This window comes from Arachis hypogaea, chromosome 7 (genome assembly GCF_003086295.3).
Source record: "Arachis hypogaea cultivar Tifrunner chromosome 7, arahy.Tifrunner.gnm2.J5K5, whole genome shotgun sequence".
Classification (NCBI taxonomy): Eukaryota; Viridiplantae; Streptophyta; class Magnoliopsida; order Fabales; family Fabaceae; genus Arachis; species Arachis hypogaea.
In genome coordinates, this window is record NC_092042.1 from 53921880 (window position 1) to 53941261 (window position 19382).

General features: G+C 37.0%; 2 protein-coding genes across 2 annotated transcripts; both read right to left on the bottom strand.

Annotated features, from left to right (window-relative positions):
* Positions 1 to 5979: 5979 nt before the first annotated feature.
* On the bottom strand, positions 5980 to 7266 carry LOC140174369 (uncharacterized). Its single transcript, XM_072198813.1, has 2 exons — positions 6621 to 7266; positions 5980 to 6218 (listed from the first exon to the last, which is right to left on the bottom strand). Exons 1-2 carry the CDS (start codon positions 7264 to 7266, stop codon positions 5980 to 5982), a joined length of 885 nt encoding a protein of 294 aa, XP_072054914.1.
* A 1847-nt stretch (positions 7267 to 9113) lies between these two features.
* On the bottom strand, positions 9114 to 13631 carry LOC112703107 (squalene synthase 2). Its single transcript, XM_025754427.3, has 14 exons — positions 13007 to 13631; positions 12879 to 12921; positions 12666 to 12755; positions 12431 to 12506; positions 11946 to 12015; positions 11553 to 11696; positions 11360 to 11464; positions 11001 to 11147; positions 10802 to 10877; positions 10490 to 10578; positions 9789 to 9880; positions 9658 to 9703; positions 9513 to 9582; positions 9114 to 9424 (listed from the first exon to the last, which is right to left on the bottom strand). The coding sequence occupies exons 1-14, from the start codon at positions 13199 to 13201 to the stop codon at positions 9417 to 9419; spliced, it is 1251 nt and encodes a 416-aa protein (XP_025610212.1). The 5' UTR covers positions 13202 to 13631; the 3' UTR covers positions 9114 to 9416.
* Positions 13632 to 19382: the final 5751 nt, after the last annotated feature.

Below are 19382 nucleotides of genomic sequence, written 5' to 3' on the forward strand. Positions count from 1 at the left end.
CAATATTTTTTGTTTTCTTATTTTTAGATATTATGTAAAAATTCTCTATTAAATAATTAAACAAATAAATAAAATTCACTGTCTTAACTGCTATCACGGTAAATAATAAATTGAATATATTTTTTATTTTATTCAAAATATTGGTGGTGGAAGACATATTTCAATAAAAGGTAAGATATATTTATAAAGTTATTAGTAATAGATATTTAAAAGAGGCATATTAAGTGATTAATTTTTGTTATTCTTGTTATGTATACATCTTTTATAATAAATAGTATTTTGACGCCAATATTTTCTTAATAACTATACGCGGAGTTTTTTCGTTTTGTTAATTAAAAATAATTTAAATATGTAATTAATTAATAATAACTATATTTTTATACAGGTATCAAAAGTGTTTAGCGTACGAATATTTTTTTTAATGTATTTTATATTTTAATTAAGATAATTATTTTTATTTTTTATTTGAATATTAACCTCTTTTAAAATGATACACTATATTAAATTCAAATGGTATTTAGATAGTATTTATTGTTTTTGTGATTAGAATATAAATTATTTTTATCAAAGTTTTAATTTTTTTGGACTGCACAATAGTAACACTAGAACAACATTTTTTTGTGTCTAAACAATAAAAGAAAACACAAAGCAAATACCTATCCTAAATTAGACATAATGATTTGCTGAAGGGCTTCATGGAGCTCCGACCAAATAACATGATTGGGATTACTTCTAACTCCATATCTAGCCATCTAATCCGCAGCTTTATTTTCTTCCCTACATATCCAATCAAATTGCACGTACCAAGGTCTTGATAACAACTTCTAGATCTTGTTAACTAAGTCAACAACTTCATATTTACACCCACTAGGAGAGTTATGCAAAAGATGAAAAATGTTTAAACAATCCGTTTTATATACTATGTCTTTCAATCCGCAATCTCAAGCTAAAACAAGACCCACCTTGAAACTGCAAAAAGCTCACATCAGATGATGGATCATGGAGGAGAGCTACCAAAACAACCCGCAATCCAACCCCTATTAGAATTTCTAATATAGAACCAAATCCAGCCAAGATCAAATCAGTAAACAAACTAGCATCACAATTAACTTTAAACCTATTACCTATAGGAAGTTCCTAGGACAAACGGTTCCTGAAAGTACTAAAAGAAGTACACATATTCATATATAACCTTAGATCCATAACCGTGCTTCTGATGAGAGCAACTACCTTGTGATCTGTCCAATGATTTTCAGCATTGAAAATGTCATCGCACATATGCCTCTACAACCACCACACTCCGGCCCCTAAAAAAGCCTCCTTACCAAACATGACCTTCCAAAATCAGGCTTTCATAGAGAAGCCTTCAACCGAATCAATAACTCGAGGATCTGACATCTGCCAAATAACTCTAGAATATACACAATCTCTAACGCAATATTCTACTATCTTTGGAGCCGCATTGCATTTCTGGCACATAACCAAACTAGCTAGATGCCGCCTGAAGCGGAAGAGCTTCGTCGGGAGAGCGTTATGAACAAACCACACAGTCAATTTGATATTTTTCGAAAAATTCAAGTACCAAAGTCAGTTCCGGTTACTATTTTCATTCCAATTCAATCTATTCTTTAATAATCAATGATAACCCTCTCTTGCACTATACCTTTTTGTTCCTACAGGCTACCAACTCCACCCTGTTCCATGTCAACCAAAGTTAGATAGTGGAGATAGTGAATGAAATGCTTGACCTCAAGAGGAATTGTCAACGCAAGTCTCTCCACCTCCCAAGATCCATTATGCCACAAATCCGCCACTACAAAATCAGACTTAGATATGTGAATATAGGAAACAAGATCACAAAATCTTCCAAAAAAAGTCCACTCATCATACCACATAGATTACTGCACATCCCTAACATTCCATCTGAATCCATCCTTGAGAGCATCAAATGCTTTGAGAATGTTCCTCCAATTGGCTAAAGCGTTCTGACTGTTGTTGCCAAGAAAAGTTAAATTCTGAAAATATTTATGCATCATAACCTGAACCCACAACTTATCTCTATTATTGAAGCAATCCCAAAACACTTTACCAAGAACCACCATGTTAGCTGAGTAGGTATCCCTAACACCCAAACCACTTGACCTTTTAGATAGCAATATCCCACTTAACCAACAGCAACCATTTCCCATTAGTTTGGTCTCTCTATAAAAATTGTTGCATCAAAGAATCTATCTTTTCACAAGCATACTTCGAAAGAAGAGCAATCTGCATGTTGTAAACCGGAATAGAAGCATTACCGATTTAACTAAACAAAATCTTCCTGCCTTATTCAGCAAACACCCCTCCCAACTATCAAGATTCTTCTGAATCTTTTCAATAACATCTTGAGCCGTCCTCTTGGAATACCTTTCATGCCAAATATTCACCCCTAGATATCTTTCCAAGTCCTGACAAAAGCGGATAGTAGAAACTCCCGAGAGCACCTATTTTCTTCTCTAAAAAATATTCCTTGAGCATTGAAACTTTGATTTACGAAGGTTCACCTTCAATCCCGATGCTTTGGAAAATAACTCCATAGTCCGCATAACCTCCCCTACTAAAGCTTTCGAATCGCTCTGAGTCGACATAGACACCTAGAGGACAATATTATTAGGGGGAAGAGTGGACCCACCCCAACCACCAAACCATAAGCGTACCCTGGGTCTAGAAACTTTCTTCTCTTATGAGAAAAATCGAAAGAAGGGGTAAAGCCATAACTCTGCACAAACGAGAGAAGAAGTTGAGTACGACTATGATGTATAAGATAAGAGGGGAAATGAGAAGTTTAGCTTTACAGAAAAGCAGAAAATCATTAGCAAACATCAAATGGGAGATTTTAGGGCCATACCTAAAGACCGACAGAGGTATCCACAACCCTTGAGAAGTGCGACGGGAAATAAAACAAGCAAGAGCCTCCATACAAAGCACAAAAAGATATGGGGACATGGGATCCCCTTGTCTCAAACCCCTCTTCAGGTTGAAATTCTGAAGTCTCTCACCATTTCACAAGATAGTCAAGGAAGATGACGTCACACAAGTCATAATAAGATTAATAGTAGCTCTCGGGATACCAAATCTGACCAACAAAGCTTTAAGGAATCTTCAATCCACCCTGTCATAAGCTTTCTCTAAATCAATCTTGAAAGCCATAGTCCCCTTTCTAGACTTAGTACTTATCATAAAATGCATAATTTTCTGCGCAACAATGATGTTCTTTGTAATTCTTCTTCCCGGGATAAAATCACCCTAGAGCGGGCTAATGATCTTCAAAAGAAACGGTCTAACCTTGTTCACCAGCATTTTTGTAATAATTTTGTAAAGAACAGTACATAAACTAATGAGATAGAAATCACTTAACGAAGAAGGAGCTTCCACTTTAGGAATTAGAACAATGAAGGTGTCAAAAATAGCGGGATTTAAAATCTCGTCCTCAAAGACTCTCTTGACTAACCCCCACACATCATGAATAAGAGAGTTCCAAAATTCTTTATAAAACAGAGCTTGAAAACCATCTGGCCTTGGAGTTTTAAAAGAATTCATGGTCATTATAGCTCTTTTCACCTCTTCTGTAACAGCCCAGACCACCCGCTAGCACGATATTGTCCGCTTTAGCACACAAGGCCTCACGGTTTTGCCTTTGACGATAGGGATGATAGTCAAAGCCTCCCACACTCACTCGTCAAAATGCGTCATGCTAGGAAGAGGTATCCACACCCTTATAAGGTATGCTTCGTTCTCCTCCCCAACTGATGTGAGACTTTACAATCCACCCCCCTAAGGGAGTCCAGCAATGTTCTAAAAACCGGTTTGAACTGGCCGGTCAAACCAGTCGAATCGGAACCGCTGTTAAATACGGTTCGGACAGATAGTAAAACCGCCAATTTTGGAAACCGGAGTTGAACCGTCGAACCGGTCGGTCGAACCGAACCATGACCCGTCCGGTTTTCTAAATTTAGGCAAAACGCTGCGTTTTGCATGCTGAAAGGGCCAAAACCAAAAGAGAACCCTAGTCACCCACTCCTCTCCTCTCGAGCCTCAACCTCCACTCTCACCTCTCACGTCTCCAGTCTGACTCACCTCGAGCTTCCGGCGCAACTTCCGTCGAGCCACCGCCGCCGTCACAACTTCCATTGTGCTAACGTCAGCTAGCTCTATTCGTGCGCAGCTACGAAGTCAACCTTCAAAAATCGCAACCACCGCAGGGGAGGAAGGAGCCTCTGTTGCGTCGCCGTCGTGCCTCCATCGCTGCCAATCCATCACTGCCGCTGCTAGGGTTTGTTGGAGCTGCGCAAAGCCATCGTCGTCGCTGTCACGTGAGGAAGGAAGCGAGAGAGACCGAAGCTGAGAGAGAGACCACCGCTGCTAGGGTTTGTTGTTCTAATTTCCCTACTATTGTTGCGATCAACTACTTTCTTTGCAATTGTCTCTAAGCGTACTTGATTTTCTGAATTTAGAGTTATTTTTTATTGAATTTCTGGATTTGAATTTTGAATTCGTGCTTGATCTGCAATTTCTGTTTAATTCTTCTTATTGTTGTTGTGGTTGAAATTCAAAATTGAAATCTGATTCTTCTTCTTCGTCAATTTCATATTTTGGATTTGTTGATTTGTGAACTGATCTTGTGACATTGAATTTGTGATCTGTTGTTGGATTTGTTGCTAAATTGCTTGTTGAATCTGAATTTGCATCAATTTTGGCCTCTCTTTTTTCTTGAATTTCTGTTGATGTTGCTGCGAGTCTTGTTCTATTGATAGCTGAGGTTTGGTTGCCGTTGTTGCCTTAGTCTAGCTTTAATCTCTTCCTACTCAATTTTCCAGCAGCAATTTCGAATGTTTCCAAATTGGCAAATGGATTGAGCGCCTTCCATAACTGAAACTATCTTAGAGCTTTCCCTTTCAAACCTCTTTCCACCTCTATGAATCTCTACTCCTCAGGTGTCTATCCATAACCATCTTTCCCATTGAATATTGGAAATGTATTTTCAGATTGTTGAGTTATTTGTTTTCCCATGTAAAATGGAAGAAACCTCTCAGCGAGAGCACCAGTGTTAGAACTCCTTCTATGAATTAGGGAGAGAAACTCCAAATTGAACCAAGTTCAATATCAATTCATTAATTCCTTTAAGCTTTAATACATTGATAAAAATCTCTTATCTATATTCTTAAAAGACTAAGTAATTCTATTGGGCATAACTAGTACCCTTCCTAATATTAAATAGTAACATGTAGTGACCACATGAATATCAAAAGTATGCAAAATCAGCAGAGGATGCTGTTGCTGATGTTCTCAGAACAAGTGTTTTATTTGCCATTTTCATTTCAAGTGAATAAATGGTTAACTGAATTCAATTTTTGTGCTGTTGAATAAGGCAAGGGATTATGAATATAAATGAATGTGATAAAATTGTGAATATGAATAAATATGATTGATGACAAACTTGGATGTTGGCATTTTATATTTAGTTGATTGTTTTTGTTATTTGACTTGAGTTTGTATTTGAATGAGATCATAACATTTTGGTTTTATTTTGGATGATATTTTAAAGTTTATATTAAACTATAATTATGTTTTAATGTATTTATTTATATTTTAATTATTATTTTATTATAAAACGATTTTTTCGGTTCAACCACGGTCGAACCGGTTGAACCTATGAACTAGTGAACCAGTAACGAGAACGGTTTGATGACCGGTTCGGTTTTCAGAACCTTGGAGTCCAGCGCCCTCGCTGGCACATCGATCTGAACTCCGACTCTGATACCATCTGCAACAGTCCAGACCACCTGCTAGCATGATATTGTCTTCTTTGGCACACAAGGCCTCACGGTTTTGCCTTTGACGATAGGGATGATAGTCGAAGCCCCCCATACTCACTCGTCAAAATGCATCATACTAGGGAGAGGTATCCACACCCTTATAAGACATGCTTCGTTCCCCTCTCTAACCGATGTGGGACCTTACATCTTCTAATGCCACCGATTTAACAAATCTTTGACAGGCTTCATTGCTAAAAGAGGGGTAGGAGAAATCTCCCATACCATTCAGATCAATATTCTCCCTTGTAGAAAATAATTTTTGGAAGAAAGAATTTGTTTCCTCCTCAAGCACCTGCGTCTCAGTGGCCCAGGTTCTATCATCTAACAACAACCCATAAATCTTATTCCTCTTTTGCCTAATAACTGTTTACAGGTAAAAAAACTTAGTATTTTTGTCACCACATCAAACCCGCTGGTCTCTAGATTTTCGGTACCACAGAAGCTCTTCCTGAAGAATGATAGAATTTAGCTCCTCCTGAATACCTTACTCTTTCACCCTCAACTCGAGATCTTCCCCACTCAAGAGAAATTTGAACATCATTCAGCTGCCTCTCTAATTTTCTCTTTTTAACAAAAAAACATTTTCAAAAGTTTCTTTATTAAAAGTAAACGCATCCCTCTGAACTTCTAGCAAACTCCTAACAACACCAAGAGCTCCTTTATTCTAAGTTGTATGAACAATATTTTGAAAAAACATATAAGTCATCCAGGCAGCTTGAAATCTAAAGGGACGAAGAACCTTTTTAGTTATCCCAGCCTTTGTACATTTGATGAGCAAGGGATAGTGATCAGAGTGAAGACGCGCCAAAACCTCATTATAAGTCTCAGAAAACAGCAAATGCCACTCCTGATTAATGACAGCTCTATCCAATTTTTTTGCAACTTGTAACCCCCTTCTAACCTTCCTGTACCAAGTGAAACTCCTCCCAATAGCTCCCATATCAAACAGACGACAGTTTGCTAGAGTAACTGCAGAAAGCTCAACTCTAACATTACTGAACGCTCCTCCTTTAATCTCATTCTGCAACAAAATCTCATTAAAATTTTCTAACAGAATCCACGAACCTTGTATTATATTACATATCTTGATTAAATCATTCCACAGACCCATTCGTCGATGGACATGAGGATTAGCATACACTGCACTGCAAAAACTAGAAACATTGCCCAGAGAGATTTCAAAACTGATACATTGATCAGCCACATCAACCATTCTCATAGTCATCATAGAATTAGAACAAAGAACCCTGATACCATCACTGTGACCTCTAGCCTCAACAATCCTAACATTCTGATAACTAAGCTTACTCCAAATAAATCTCATTCTCTCAAAAGGAACATGAGTTTCAATAAGAATGAAAACCGTTGGATGAAATTTACTAACTAATTCTTTATAATACACCCGGGCCATTTTGTTAGAAGTCCCTCTAATATTCCAAGATAAAAAAAACTTATATCTACACAATCCATAAAAATAAAATGGACATAAACAGAAACCAACCTCAAGAAAGGTCCCTTAATGAAGCAATGATGGACTTCCAACATTCCCACCACTTCCTTGCCTCTCCCAAACTCGCGGTTGCTCGAAAACACTTCCCACCGAACGGTAACCACCACCGACGAATTCTAGTTCTGCTGGTTCGGTGCACCATCATTAGCGTGGAACACCGGTGAGTATTGCAACGAGGTAGGGCGCATCCTCTTATGGCCATTTTTAAGAGTAGGGATAATCGATGGCGCGACCACAGCGACACCCTTTATCTTCACCCCATCCTTCATTAATGCTTGATGTTCTTGAGAGGAGTAAGACTTGCTACCCGATCCAACATGTCCTGAAGGCCCTTAACTTCCTTATTCAGGCCATTCCCAATCTGGCCCGTCTATTGCCCAAAAATGAGAGGTTTTTACCTTTAGAAGAAAATTGGGCCTTTCTTGTTTGGCCTACTTTTCCTCTTCTTTTGCCGCAAACCTTAGTCCAACCCTCTTCTTCTCCCAATGTAACCACCCTTCCTTCCTCCCATGTAGTGTGGTTGCCTTCATTTTTTTCGCGGAATCCGCATCTGGGTATAGATACAAATTCAAAAACTTGCTGAACCTGGTCTAATGGATGTTTCTCATGATCCGCCGCGGTGTCAACTCCCCCTTACTTAGTCATCCATAGATGTTGAGGTAACCACGGTCATGCTATATTCACCTGCGACATGCCCAAAGCAACTACACTTATTACATATCAATTGTAAACATTCATGTTCCACGCTATATCATAGTCGTCCATAACCACTTTTCGAATAACCGGCAGCCCCAAACTCACTTGAACACAAGCCCAAGCAAATTTGCCTCTCTCCGCCGACTTGGTTGCAAGGTCTACCTTGACTGGTTTACCTACCATGGAGGCAATACGCATCATGGCTTTCTCATGGTAATACCATATACTCAATCTTGCAATTCTTATCCAAACCATAGTGTTCCCAAAGGAGGCCTCACATGGTTTAAAATCCAGAGGACATGGCTTAACCGCGATGTAATGACCTAGCATCATCCATGGACCCCCTAATAAAACCTTCTCCATATCTTCCCTAAGATTAAATTTAACGAGGAAGTAATCGAACCCAACATCTAAAACTTTCGTAGCCACCTTTAAGCCTACATACCCCTTTCAGTTTATGCACCAAAGCCATAGAGCTGAAGTGTTTCTAAGAACCTTAATCACTATGGCCTCCTTGTAAAGTTCTAATAGAGCGTTCCTAGCTTCTTCAGTAAAGCTAAGCTTCAGAGATGTTGGATCACCTTGTTTTCCCATGACTACTACCATCGTATCACCATCCAAGACATCAACCTTGCCAAGCCCAGGTTTCAAAAGACTCGATTATCTTATCACAGAATGAAACCTTATGAGTTACCCTAGCACTACCCTTACGTAAGTCCTTCTTGTCAGCTGAAGCAACCTTGTGCACACTCTCTTCCGTAATCTCCTTGATAGTCCTCCTTGTCACCTGAAGCAACCTTGTGCACTCTCTCTTCCATAATCTCCTTGATTGGTAAAATCTTACCGTGTTCTTTCCTCAGACACTCCACCTAACTCTCACCAGTCACTCCTCCGTGGCTTCATCACCCATGTTGTACTCTCCCTAAACCTATGTGAAGCGGGTACGTACTTCTAAAACCTAATCGATATTTATGTTATAAAAAATAGTGGAACAACATTTATTTAAATACACAAATGTAATAGCTTTTATATTTATGTAAAATCTGCTAATATAGAAAAAAAAATATTTTGACTTCTATAAATAGAGAATGAAACAATCTTACACATTATACAATAAATTTTTATATACAAAAACTTTTTTAAATTAAAAATAATAATAATTATTATTATCAACAGATAGGTACCAATAAATTTTTATAATAGAACGATAGTTGGCCCGGCAATAGCCCGGGTTTTACACTAGTATACAATAAATTGCATGTATCAAATTTCACAAGCTTGTAAGTAAAACCATGTCCCGTTGAACGCCAAGTGCTACGATTTGCATTGCTAACGTGCTTAGAGAGGCAGGAAAACTAGAATACTACAGAAACAAGAGGAGAACAATTATAGTAGGGGTGGATAACAGATTATTCTTGCAGATCTATTATAGTATTATTGATTGAACTTACGCTCGTTATTCCGGCGGTTTGCTGAGAGATACGCAAAAATGATGGGCAAGAAGATCAGAAGTATGAGAATCTGCACCGAAACTTTATAAATCAGCGTATGTTTGAGAAACGTAATACAAAGTTGGGAAAACAATGAATAACTTACAATGGTCGAGCTGTAGCTGGCTTTATTTGGCAGTACGTATAATTTCCTGATTAAAGAAAATGAAAACTTTCAGAATGTCAAACAGTTAATGGTGTAAATTTATTTTTGAAATTACAAGGACATGTGCATACCTTTTACTAAGGAGACCAGATTCCCTGCAAGTTTTCTGTATAGCTTCCAGCCTGCTCAATGTTTTTGCCGCATTGGGATCATTTTGGTCAACCTACAGTAGAAAATACTCAATTTTTTAGAAATTATCCTTGAAACTGACAATTAGCTTTGCGGCGATGATATGTTCAATGATATATCTAATTTAAAATTTTTTAGATTTGACATTCTCATTTTCTTTGGGATTAGGGAATGAATGGGAGGATCTATTACTGCTTTTGAGGGAAAAGGAGTAATGGCACCTAGCCACAGAAAAAATTAGGAGGTGAAGTTAGTCACGACCAAACTTCATAAGAGTAAGTTATCGTTTTCTACCTTTCTTGTTGCAACAGTTTTGGAAAACTGTTATCTATATTTTTGTGATGGAGTTTTCAAATAAGGCCTACAAAATGCAATTAACTGTTGAGGAGTTACAGGTTATAACATTTCAATTACTACCACTACCCTTTCTTTAGTTAAACGGGAAAATGGAATTTATGTATATGAGAATTTGTATGAAACGGATTCTACTTATTAGATACTCTTTTTCCATCCTCAAAGCAATTTTACCAAAAGTTCATTTGCCACATTATCAGGAGTAAAATGTTCCTATTAGTAGCATCTACATTTATGAGAAGCAAAAGTAATCACAGTTTGAGTCTTTGAGACAATGCATCCACCATACCTTGGACTTTATCATACAGGAGAAGTCAAAGAAAGAACCATAGACATCAGCCATTGTCTTTGTTCGGTCAATCACCTTTGCAGTTAGACCTATAAAACAACCAAAATAGAGAGATGACAACAAATGAACAAATATAGAACACTGCATTTATGAAATCCATGTCAAACAGATTCCATGAAGTAAGTTTTGAGAAGACTGATTCACATAAAATAACTTGGAATGCTGACCAGTGCAATTAAGTATCTTTAGGACAATAAGCCTCAAACCTAAACTGTAAATTATGAAAATTAATATCTAAATTCATCCTTTTACCACGCCTCATTTTAACTACTCCTCTGAAGACTTCAATATTGTTGTAGCATAATGCCAGTGTTCCAATTGCCATGACCTATCAACAGGTAAAACGAAAAAAAAAAATCTAAATTACATAGCATACTATGCATAGTTCAAGCATAAAACTCGATAATGAATAGCACATATATCGGAAACAAATTGGGGGAAAGTGAAGCACCTGGGGAATAGCACAAAAACGAAATATAGATAAGTCTCTTAAAGCAGACATGTATTTTAAGCAATCTTCAGCATGCAGCAAAGCATTAGTGACCATGTCATTCAAGCATTGCACTGCTTTAACTGAGTTCTCCTCATACTTCAAATCCTGAATCATCAAATTTAAGTTTAACAAAGGAAAAACTTAAGGGGTGAAAAAAAAAAAAAACAGCACTTGAAAACTCAATTCTTGAAGAGTGCATAACATGAGTATGATGGGAACTTTCTTTTAATCAAGAACTTCATCTAAGAAACATGAGAAGCGGGGAAAATATAATAATTGTTTATGCTAAACTAATGTGAATTCTTGTCAAGCCAAACCTCAAGTTTGTCTACATATTTACTCCAGATCTGCCGAGGCCAAAACATGCGTGACTTCGGGATCTCGTTGATGTCTTCAAGATAATCTCTAATGATGTTTGTTTTCTACAATTCCAAATTTCTTCAAGTGAATAGTGCAAATAATTGAATAACTACAAACATGCTGACTGTCAAAATATAATTATCATGCTACCTGAAGAAACAGACCCATTGAATTGGAAAGGTGGTCTGGAGCCAAATCTTCTGAACCAGAGGCATGGAAAAGCTTAGATAAACCTAACCCAACAAGTCCTGCCACATAATGACAATATTCATCATAGTCATCAATTGTTTCTACCTGCAAATTTTTATCATCAAAATGTAAGTACAGCCAGACTACAAGGGCACTTGTTAAGGTAACTTATATTAAAAAAATTGAAGCTTTTTATACAAATAAATGATTTGGAAAGTAACAAAACCCTACTTTTTAAAATGCATGATATAACATCCTAGAAGTCATAAATGTCAATTATATTGATGTAACTAAACTATAACACATAAAAGTGTAATATATATAGCAGGAAATGAGGAAGATGTGCAAACAAACCTCCTTGCAAATAAATTTGGCCATTCCTGCACCCATTCTTTTGGTAATATCTTCAATTGCTTCCTGGTAGCTGCAGAGTGATTGACCAGTTATCCCGGTTATTAATTGTTTGCCAGAAGAATAAACCAGAGTCTTAACTCTTAACTATCAGATCCAATTATTTATAGAAATAAGAGAAACTATTAGGAACTCAGTACATCTTGATTCAAGCTAAGTATGAAACCGTTTAGTTTAACTGATTCCAAATTTTATCAATAAACACAGTGACAAATTAGAGAAACAGACCCTCTTTAAATAATTAAATACATCCTACGAAATACCAATTAGATTGTTGCTTATATTGGACAAACAGCCTAATAAGTAAGAACAAATCTAATCAATCACTAATACCAAGCACATGCTATAAACAATAAATAAATAACATGGAGCTCGGTATATGCATGTCCATTAATTATACAAGGAATAGTGCAGGAACAAGAACTGACTTCCTTCCAAGTTCTAAAAATGCAGTAGAAACGTGATGAAACTGGTCCATGAGGATTTTGTACTCCTTTGTGCCACCTAGTCATATAAATAAGAATTAGAATCAGAACGCAGGTCAAAGTGACATCCCTTGAGCCATGAGTTCCATGAAACCATTTTTCATCAGGTTAATGAATATATAGCACGCTCATGGAGAATCATGAAATAATTATCTCACAGTTAGGTACCTATACTTACATGAAAAGTGCCAATCACGATCATATACGTGACGATGAAATGCTATCAGAATTGGAACCTTCACATCCGTAGCTACGCTTGTATCATCCTCTGTCAATTAGGAACGTACAAGAATTCCAAGTCAAATTAATTCTTCGTTTCGAATTCGGCCATAGCAACAAGATCTAGAGAAAGCTTGAAATCATGTATCTATTTTCGTCAAGAGGAACATACCGACGGTATCTAGGGCTCGAAGAACCAAATAGAATATGCAAACCTGGTGCGAAGTTAATTAAATCAAGAGTTAAACGGCATCGTCAAGTGAAGGGAGAAGAAGAAAATAGGAGAAGAAAGAAACGAACGGCGTTACGGAGGTCAGTGTCGAGCTGCTGAATGACGAGGGCGAAGCTTCTAGAAACCTTCTGGAGCATAGTGTAGCAGAAACACCAGTGAGGCTGTGGAGGGATCTGCTTCTCGGCGTGCCTCATTGCCATCTTCAGCTTCACCAGCGGAAAAAGGTCGTCGGGGTGTTTCATAACCGCTCCCAAACTCCCCATCGTCCCTCACTTTTCAAATTCAGTTCAGATTCAGATCCAGAATTGAGCGCAATGTAATGTCTTTGTGCCCTCACAATAAAATGTTGTTCTACGCCGAGAATTCTTCTTATTACTCTTGCGTTGCGTATGACCTTACTGTTTGGTAAGTGACTAAAGTGGGAATATCTTAAACTCCTATCTTGTGCTGCAATTTGCAAGCAACAAACACAATGACACAATGCTAATAATTGTGACTCGTTACTCCTAATTAAGTTTAGCCAGCGTTGTAATTTCGGTCACCCCCTTTTATTTGTGTGATTGTGTGTGGGTGTTTGACTGTTTTCTGTTTTCTTTGGGGTGGCTATATTTATATTTTTAAATTTTATGCGTGCAACGCGAGACGCGCGTGCCTTGCTCAAAGCGTGCACTTGCATTCAATTTTTAGTAAGTTCAATTTATGTATGGTTCATGGCTTGATGCTATATTATACGCTCATATTTTTTACTTTTTTGTTAACAAAAAACCACGTAAGTTTGATGTTATTATTATTTATCGTTATTATCCTATCCTGTCGTATTCTATATTTATTTCCTTGTATCTATATTTGAAATATATTTTTAAAGATTTTTTTATGAATATAGTTAATTTATTTAATATATTTTTTTATTTATGTGATTATTTATATATTCGATGAATTATTTTAAAAAATGTTTGCAAATGTGAATTTTGACTTAAGTCCACCTCTATAATACATTAAAATAAATTTAAAAACAACTTATATTAAACTTAAAATTATTTTAATTCATCACAACTCAACAAATTCTAGCACATTTATTATAGATTTTTAAATTTTTTTCTCAACTAGAAATCCTATTATATCTGTAAATTAAAAGCACACATTATTTCTAAAAAAATTATCAAAATATATTTAAACCAACTAATTTAAATATGAATGGTATAACTCTTATCTATTAAGTGTATGTCATTTTTTTTGGAGTATATTTTTATTTGGTTCAAAAAAGAATTTTCCTAAATTAGATAGTCTTCAACTGAGTAAAAGATGGTATTTTTTCTTATATAAATTCCATATTTAGGCCTAGTTAGTTTGAACCTAATTTTATTTGGACCGACACTAAGATTGATCATCTCATACACTCTTCTTTAAGATACTTTTTTCTCAAATAAAGATATATTTGGATTTTCAATTGTGTACTATATAGAACACTCTTATAAAATAATATCAAAAAAGAATTAATTAAGAATTATACAGAATATATAATTAGTTTAATTCGTTATTGATATACAAATTAGGGTTAAGTACTTTTTTCGTCCCTAAGGTTTGGGGTGAAAATTAAATTCGTCCCTGGCATTTTTTTGTTATTAAAATCATCCTCAACGTTACAAAATATTATAAAGTCGTCCCTTTGTCGATAAATAATATTTTTCGAAAAATTTTTCCCTTAAACAAAAGTAAAAAAAAATACCCCTCACCCTCACTCTCACCCTTACCCTCACTCCACATCAGAATGAATTACTACAGAAAAAGAAAAAATCAGAGCACAAAATTTAGCATCAAAAAATTTTTTGAGCAATGAATCAGTAATAGAGTTATCAAATTAAATTTATCATCAAGGTTAAGCAGTGAGCAAACTCAACACACAAAATTCTGTTTTAATTTCTCAGAAAAAAGTGCTAACAACCAACAAGTATTCCAACTTTTCAACAAGAAATCAAAATTCACAGGCTTGATAAACATTAAGCCATATAAGAAACCATCATCGTCATTATTTTCATGGATAAACCAAAAGTAGAACCAGATCACAGTAGCAGCTGCAACAACAGTAGAACCAGCTCCATAGGCCACTTATGCCAAGGCATCTAGGCCAGTTTCACTGACCTTTTCTTTACTGTTTTAGGGTAGTTTCATGCATTTTCTTAGTGAATAAGGCAAGTTTTGGATGAAAATACACTCACACCTTAATTCAAGCAACTATCGTGAACTTTGCATGATTTCATGAGTATTTTGCTAGAATTGCATGATAAATTGAGGATGCATAATCTCATGACTTTGGCTAGAGCTTTGATGCACTTTAATTGCTTGATTTCAGGGCAAAGGAAGCAAGGAAGAACCACGTTAGTATTCACGTTAACCTAGTTAACGTGAACACTAACATGGAATGGTAAAGCTTGCAACGTTAATGAGAAAAGTGATCACCAATAACGGCTGCGAAGCCATTCAAAGCCCACGTTACTTGCCACGTTAACTAAGTTAACGCGGTAGTTAACGTAGAAGCAAAAGGGAACTCCAACGTTAAGAGAAAAAGTGAACACCACTAACGTTGGAGAACTTGGCAATGATCCACGTTAAGAGTCACGTTAACTTAGTTAACGTGAACTCTAACATGGAAGAGGAAAACAAAAGCCAACGTTAGTGACACTCACTTTTGTCACTAACGTTGGACCAACTGGCATTGCCTACGTTAACTTTCATGTTAAGACCATTAACGTGAAAGTTAACGTGGAGTTGAGATCAAGGAGCCAACGTTAGTGACACTCACTTTTGTCACTAACGTTGGGAGATGGCAACACTACTACGTTAAGAGCCACGTTAACTTAGTTAACGTGAGTTCTAACGTAGAGAATTTAGTATTTGGAGCATTAGTGACAAAGGTGAGTGTCACTAACGCTCTCGAAGGTGAATCACACCTACGTTAAGAGTCACGTTAGCTATACTAACGTGGACTCTAACGTAGGAACAAATGGGCACTAAGCAACGTTAATGGGACAAGTGATTCCCATTAACGTTCGCGAAAGGGGTATAAGCCAACGTTATTGGAAAAGTGAGTCCCAATAACGTTGGCCAAAATTTGAGAAAGCAACGTTAGTAGTCACGTTAAGACCACTAACGTTGGATTTAACGTGGATATATGAGGGTGGAACGTTAGTGGAAAAAGTGAATGCCACTAATGTTCTCGAACCCACAATGGCACTCAACGTTAAATCTTACTAAATACCCAAGCCTAATTCATATTTCTCTGCAAGTTGGGCCCACTAAAGATAAGAATTGCTTCAACTCAAGATCCAGAGCCCACATCCAAGACTTGAAGAACTCACTAGAAGATCAAGGGGAGTAGTATATATAGGAGTAGTTTTTAACTATAGAGAAGCTTGGCACTTTTGGGAACTACTCTCTATAGATTTACTTTTCTACACTTTTAGCATGGATTCTTCTTTTCTGCCATTTTTCATTTCTAGAGCTATGAACAACTAAACCCCTTTCATTGGGTTAGGGAGCTCTGTTGTAATTTGATGGATCAATTATAGTTTTCATTCTTCTTCTTCTTTCTTTTCTCTTGATCTTACTAGAAAGCTTTCGATCTTAATTCAATTGGTTAGTTGTCTTGGAAAAGAAACTCTCCATAATTGGATCTCCTTTGAGCCTTGGAAAAGGGATGTGGAGATCATGCTAGAAATGCTTTCTCATGTTGGACCAAATTGGGGTTTGGGTGGATATAGTGACATGTAATCCTCCCAATACTTTGATTTGGAAATACATGTGGTATAATAAGTGACCACACTTCATCTCTTCCCATGAGCAATTAAATCAAGGAATTGGGCAATTGTTCAAACTTAGAGAGATTGGATTGCCAAGGAATTGGGATCCAATCACTTAAGATTGCCAAGGAGATCAATGAATGCATTGATTGAGGAAGAGATGAGAATGAACTTGATCCGGAGAATGCAACATCTCTTGAACCCAATGATTACCCCATTTCTGATCTTATCCATTCTCTTTACTTTCTGCCATTTATTTTCATGCTCATTACCCCAAATCCCCATTTAAGATTCTGCACTTTAATTTCTGTTATTTACTTTCCAGCCATTTAAATTTCTGCATCTCAATCTAAATCTGTTTAGCTCAACTAGCATATTCTTCTAACTAAAGTTGCTTGACTAATCAATCCTTGTGGGATTCGACCTTACTCTATTGTGAGTTTTACTTGACGACAATTTGGTATACTTACCGAAGGAAAATTTGTTGAGAGACAAGTTTTCATGCATCAAGTTTATGGCGCCGTTGCCGGGGATTGATTTTGAATCAACAATGATTAAGTTTGAAGATCACTAGATTGAGCATTTTTCTTTTTGTTTATTTGATTCAGTCAATTACTTTTAGTTTGTTTCAATTTCTTCCTCACCCCTGCACCCTCTTTAATTTTTCGTTCTTTCTTTCTTTGTTAATTACAATTCTGCTCACTAATCCACTAACTATTTGATAATTTGTATCACTCACACTAACAATTACTCTAACAATAATAGTTTCTTCAGTTTATCTCCTGTTGTGCAATCTGTCTGTTGTATGACAGGGAGAAGAGAAGGAGTTTCAACATCCTTCGATTCAGAACCTGAAAGGACCCTTTGGAGACTAAGATGGGAAGCAAGAGGGAAAAGAATTATTGGTGCTAAGGGAGAAGAGGAAGAGTATTTTGAACCCAACATGGAAGAGAATTTGGAGAACAATCATGAAGAAGAAGCTCATAATCATGCCAGAGAAGGCCATGCAAACCATGCTGGGTAAGAAAGGAGAGTCCTAGGCTCCTATATCAATCCTAATCCAGGAAACTGTGGAAGCAGCATTCAGAAGCCCACCATACATGCTAACAATTTCGAACTAAAACCCCAGCTCATCACTCTTGTTCAAAACAATTGTTCATTTGGAGGAGGTGCTCAAGAGGACCCCAATCAACATTTAACCACCTTCTTGAGGATTTGTGACACTGTAAAGTCCAATGGAGTCCATCCAGATGTCTATAGGTTACTCTTATTCCCTTTTTCACTCAGGGACAAGGCCTCCAAATGGCTTAAATCCTTCCCAAAGGAGAGCTTAACAAATTGGGAAGAAGTGGTGAACAAGTTTTTGGCAAGATTTTACCCTCCTCAAAGGATCAATAGGCTGAGAACTGAGGTACAAACTTTCAGGCAACAAGATGGTAAGACACTTTATGAAGCATGGGAAAGGTTCAAAGATCTAACAAGAAGATGCCCACCAGAGATGTTCAATGAGTGGGTCCAACTTCACATCTTCTATGAAGGTCTTTCATATGAGTCAAAGAAGGCTGTGGATCATTCATCAGGAGGCTCTCTAAACAAGAAGAAAACCATTGAAGAAGCCATAGATGTCATTGAGACAGTTGCTGAGAATGACTACTTCTATGCCTCCAAAAGAAGTAACACCAGAGGAGTAATGGAGCTGAACCACATGGATGCATTGTTAGCTCAAAACAAGATGATCACCAAGAAGCTACCAGATCTTACCAAGAAGGTGGAGGAGAACCAAGTTGCAGCAGCCATCACTTCATCACCAGCTCAAGAAGGAGTGAATATAGGAGAAGAAGGTGATTGGGAGCAAGCCAACTATGTTGGAAACTAACTTAGACAAGTCCATGATCCATACTCCAAAACTTACAACTCTGGATGGAGAAATCACCCCAACTTTGGATGGGAAAATCAACAAGACCAAGGGCAAGATCAGAGACGCCACAACCTTAACTCCAACAACAATGCAACTCATCAAAATACCTCACAGAGATATTACCAACATCCATCTAACCAACCTTCTCAACCACCTAATCTCAACCTACCATCATCATTAACAAATGATAGGCTCTCAAAGATTGAGGCTCTACTTGAAAACTTATGCAGAGAATTTCAAGACAACAAAGTGTTTAAGGAAGAAGTGCGAGCCAATATCAAGAACCAAGGAGAAAACATCAAGAGATTGGAGTCCCAAGTAGGGTATCTATCTCAACAAATTTCCAAACCCACTGATGGATTCCCTAGTGATACAGAGAAGAATCCAAGAAGAGAAACAAAAAAAGTGAGATAGGAAGAATGCAAAATGATAACCACAAGTGATGAGGGGAGTATGAACGCAGTAGGGCATCTCCAAAATAATCAAAAGGAAAGCCAGGAGGAAGGAAGCTATACAACTCAACCTACATCCAAGGAAGAGCTAAAGAAGAAGGAGGTATTGAACCCATATGCACCTTTCCCCCACAGACTTAAAGGTGGTGTAGCAGGGAGAATGTATTCAAGATTCCTTGATATGTTTGCATCTCTTGATGTAAATATACCATTCATTAAAGCCCTCCAGCAAATGCCCTTCTACATCAAGTATATAAAGGAGCTACTAGCCAGAAAA